This window comes from Echinops telfairi, unplaced genomic scaffold, assembly GCF_000313985.2.
Source record: "Echinops telfairi isolate 266 unplaced genomic scaffold, ASM31398v2 ScPeMD7_3533;HRSCAF=4204_1, whole genome shotgun sequence".
In the NCBI taxonomy this organism is placed as follows: Eukaryota; Metazoa; Chordata; class Mammalia; order Afrosoricida; family Tenrecidae; genus Echinops; species Echinops telfairi.
Genome location: NW_022107432.1, coordinates 12,996,835 through 12,998,924, shown reverse-complemented (window position 1 = coordinate 12,998,924; position 2,090 = coordinate 12,996,835). Strand labels below are relative to the sequence as shown.

Below are 2,090 nucleotides of genomic sequence, written 5' to 3'. Positions count from 1 at the left end.
ACCTCCTCCCTGGGTGACAGACAACAGAAAAGTGGGTGAAGGGAGACGTCAGACAGGGCAAGATATGACAAAATAATAATTTATAAATTATCAAGAGTTTAGAGGGAGGGGAGAGTAGGGAGGGAGGGGAAAAATGAGGAGCTGATGCCAGGGGCTTAGGTGGAGAGCAAATATTTTGAGACTGATGAGGGCAATGAATGTACAAATGTGCTTTGCACAACTGATGTACGTGTGGTTTGTGATAAGAGTTGCATGAGCCTCTAATAAAACAATTTTAAAAAATGACACCAATACCAAAACATGCTCATGACGTAGAGTGAAGCAGAGAGCTGGTGGTTCAGGATGGCCAGAACTCTGGTCAGTATTTTAAATAGGCATATTCTAAAAGATTTCAAAGCAACCCACTAGTGTCACACAAAGTTTTAGAACTCCAGCAGTAGTTAAACTGATGTTCGAGCTCTGGTCCTGTCATTAAGAGTTTCATTTCCTATCTACTTTGAGGATGGAATGAATCCAAATACGTTTGGTGCTTGGTATAGTGCCTGGGATATAAGAGCTTTGTCAACTAGGTTGCTGCTGGGTAATGGCTATGTAAGGATGACATTATTTTAATTGCCAGCCACCTCCCATCGTACCTAGAAGCAGGAAGCAACTTTGAGGTTCTACTGCATTCCAGGCAAAGCCCTTGAGACTTGACCCTGGGTCCTGCAAGAAGCCTGCCCACAGATCCCCAGGCTGGTCCAGGAGACCCTCATGTCTGTTCCCATCTTGTTGTGAGTCACCAAGTTGCAATGAAGTGATCTGTGCACATCCTGTCCCTCCCTCCCCACCCGCACTGTCTGTTTAGCACCTGTAGGGTTCTAGCACAGGTTGCAGGGACTCATTCTCCCTGCGGTTCATGGCGGCCAGTGGGATAGCATTACCTGTAGCAGAGGGAAACCCGAGAGGACGCTGGGTTGGAACTCTTCAGCCATTAAGATGACTTCAAGGAGCTGCACATCAGCCCAACTCAGTCGATTGCCCACAAGAAAATCTTGCCCGTGCGCTTTTAGTGCCTGTGTGGTTGTTGAGAGGGGAAAGTAGAGGAGTCAGGACCATACCTAGCACGTGATTTAAATTTGGCATAGTTTGACAGCAAGCCCGCTAACAATCAAGAGATCTGGTTTCTCATCTTGTTTGGCCACTGGCGTGCTGTGGGAGCTCAGGCAAACTCCATTTTCCAAGGCGTTCGGTGTGCTCAGGTATTATATCTGTTTTGTATGCACATACCCAATACAGTTTGTCTGCACACACACATGTAATTTGTTGTATTTGTCGTTGAATATACAGTTCGGTGTCCTCGACTGCATTCTCCAAGTGGTGCAGCCACTCTCCCCCTCCTCTGAGTGGCCTCTCCCCCACAGCATGGTAAATGCACGCCCCCAAGCTTCCTGTGGCTTCACTTGCTGCTGCGATGGCTTGGTTTCCATATGAGTAGATAGTAACATGATAGACTTTTTATTTTTATCAGTTGAGTCAAACTGTTATTTGGTTTTAAGAAGATTTCTGGGGATAATTTTTTGGCTCAAGGTTTAAAGATCCTCTCAGGGTAAATCATTTCAGGGGTTCATCAAGCCTCCGTGGATCCTGAAAAATGTATTCCATGAAATTTTACAGTTCCGTTCTGCATCCCCCCCACTCCCTTTTGATCTGGGCTGTTTTATAGAATCTTTGATCAAAATGTTCAGTAATTGAAGCCAAGGAGGTTAGACTATCTTAAATTCTCCCAATGTATTGTGAACATGGGAATCAGTTTCCTACTCTAATGAGCGTTTCCTCCTCTCCTCTTCTTGTACCTACCTTGTGACCCTTTAGAGAAGGACTTCACTCTGTAACCCGGATTTGTGGCCCTTCCAGGGACACAATGGCATTTTTCCCCCTACCACCTCATGACAGGGTCCCAAGGTTTGCTGGAGGAGAGAGTGAAGCACATTCTGGCCCACCAGGCCTTGAGGAGGATGTTCCGGATTAGAGCAGCCAGTCCACAGAGAGGACCACATGGCTGGCCCCACTATGAGACATGATGTCCCTCACTGACCCATAGCCCTACA

At 46.5% G+C, this 2,090-nt stretch overlaps 1 protein-coding gene across 1 annotated transcript in view; it reads right to left on the bottom strand.

The window, feature by feature from the left end:
* The window catches only part of LOC101658083 (glutathione S-transferase-like), an 8,536-nt gene that overhangs the window by 3,265 nt on the left and 3,181 nt on the right, over positions 1–2,090 (bottom strand). The window contains exon 3 of the mRNA XM_045294753.1: positions 924–1,055. Coding sequence (XP_045150688.1) covers positions 924–1,055 — 132 coding nt within the window. The remainder of the gene's footprint in view (positions 1–923; positions 1,056–2,090) is intronic.